General features: G+C 45.8%; 1 protein-coding gene across 1 annotated transcript; it reads right to left on the bottom strand.

The window, feature by feature from the left end:
* Positions 1-171: 171 nt before the first annotated feature.
* Positions 172-1,227, bottom strand: ASPGLDRAFT_40830 (uncharacterized protein; the record flags this gene model as incomplete). Its single annotated transcript, XM_022545280.1, has 8 exons — positions 172-260; positions 315-399; positions 451-616; positions 673-721; positions 779-896; positions 950-1,015; positions 1,080-1,145; positions 1,210-1,227. 8 exons carry the CDS (start codon positions 1,225-1,227, stop codon positions 172-174), a joined length of 657 nt encoding a protein of 218 aa, XP_022395104.1.
* Positions 1,228-1,409: the final 182 nt, after the last annotated feature.

Below are 1,409 nucleotides of genomic sequence, written 5' to 3'. Positions count from 1 at the left end.
TATATATATATGTATACTACATTGAAGAATAATATCAACATTATGTCAGTAGTATGCTTAAATACCAATTCATTTCATCATTAGATACCAAAAACTACAGATATAGTAGTTATAGTCTTATTGACCAGTTAAAATTTAAGCTTAAATTATTCTGAATAGTTTGCTACTAGTCTAGACATCAGCATCCTCTTCAGCATCCTCACTCTCCTCTGGTGACTCAAAGTATTCCCAAAAGTCACACACATTAGTACTTCCACAAGCTAATAACTAGTTAGTGACTGGATAAGTACTAATCATAAATGGGTAGTACTTACTGGTCCCATTATTGCGGCACTTGGAGCAAGGTGCACGCTTACCACTCTTTCTGATGCCAACCTTGCGGACAGCTGCAGCATCAATCTAAAGCTAGTTAGCAACCAGTGAGGAATCAGTTTGTAACTAGTTATATACCTTGCCATCTTTCATCGGCATAGGCTGGAGCCCCTCAGGGGAGGGCAAATGGGCGGGGGGCTTGCGGGTAGGGGCCTTGCGGGTAGGGGCCTTGCGGGTAGGGGCCTTGCGGGCAGGCGGTGGGGGAGAGCTAGGCTCCGGGGTTGACGCATCAGATGGTTCAGTACTAGTTACCAACCGGTTAGCAACCAGTCATATACTAACTAGGAGTTAGATACTTACCTGGAATCCTGGTCATCATCAGTTTTGGAGTAGAGCGAGGAATAGAACCCTATAGCTAGTTAGCAACCAGACTGCAGCTAGTAGATAACCAGCATGGGGCTAGTACGGTTGGCAGCCATAATGTCGTTGTTGGGCACTTTTCCATTTTTTCCAGGCACGAGAGTCAGGTGAGGATGAGCACGTTGGACATGCTTACGCAAGTTATTGGTGGATGAGGAGGGAGTCTGACTAGTCAGTGACTAGTCGTCAAGCAGTATGGAACTGGTTAGGATCATACATTAGTGTGACCACAAAAGGCCACACGGCAGTACAACTCGCCAGGGAGGATGGTGATGGTCTCAGTCTAATTAGTAGGAGACTGGTTAGCAGCTAGTCATATACTAGTCACACACTAGTCTCTAACGTACCTCATCCCACAGTGGCAAGGTGACCTTACCATCCTTCACATCAGTCTGGTAGGCACGGTATTCGGGCTAATCAGTAGGGTAGGTAGTCAGTTCTCGACTAGTCAGAAACCAGTAAGAGATTTATTCTCACATTATCGTATCCAGCCATGTCGCGGAAAGCAGGCAATAGGAGGGGTAGAGGGGAGATAGAAAGAGTTGTATTGTATTGAAAGAGAAAGGTAGTGTCAAGTGGGAAAAAGTCGTGTCAGGTAGCGCATCATGTGACCATCGCCTAATTTGGACTAGTTACCTGACACGAAAATGCCCCACCTACATGCGACCTGTGCACTC

Source organism: Aspergillus glaucus, assembly GCF_001890805.1.
Source record: "Aspergillus glaucus CBS 516.65 unplaced genomic scaffold ASPGLscaffold_80, whole genome shotgun sequence".
NCBI classification, from domain to species: domain Eukaryota; kingdom Fungi; phylum Ascomycota; class Eurotiomycetes; order Eurotiales; family Aspergillaceae; genus Aspergillus; species Aspergillus glaucus.
Note: the sequence above shows the minus strand (reverse complement) of the source record. Positions and strands in the feature narration are given on the sequence as shown.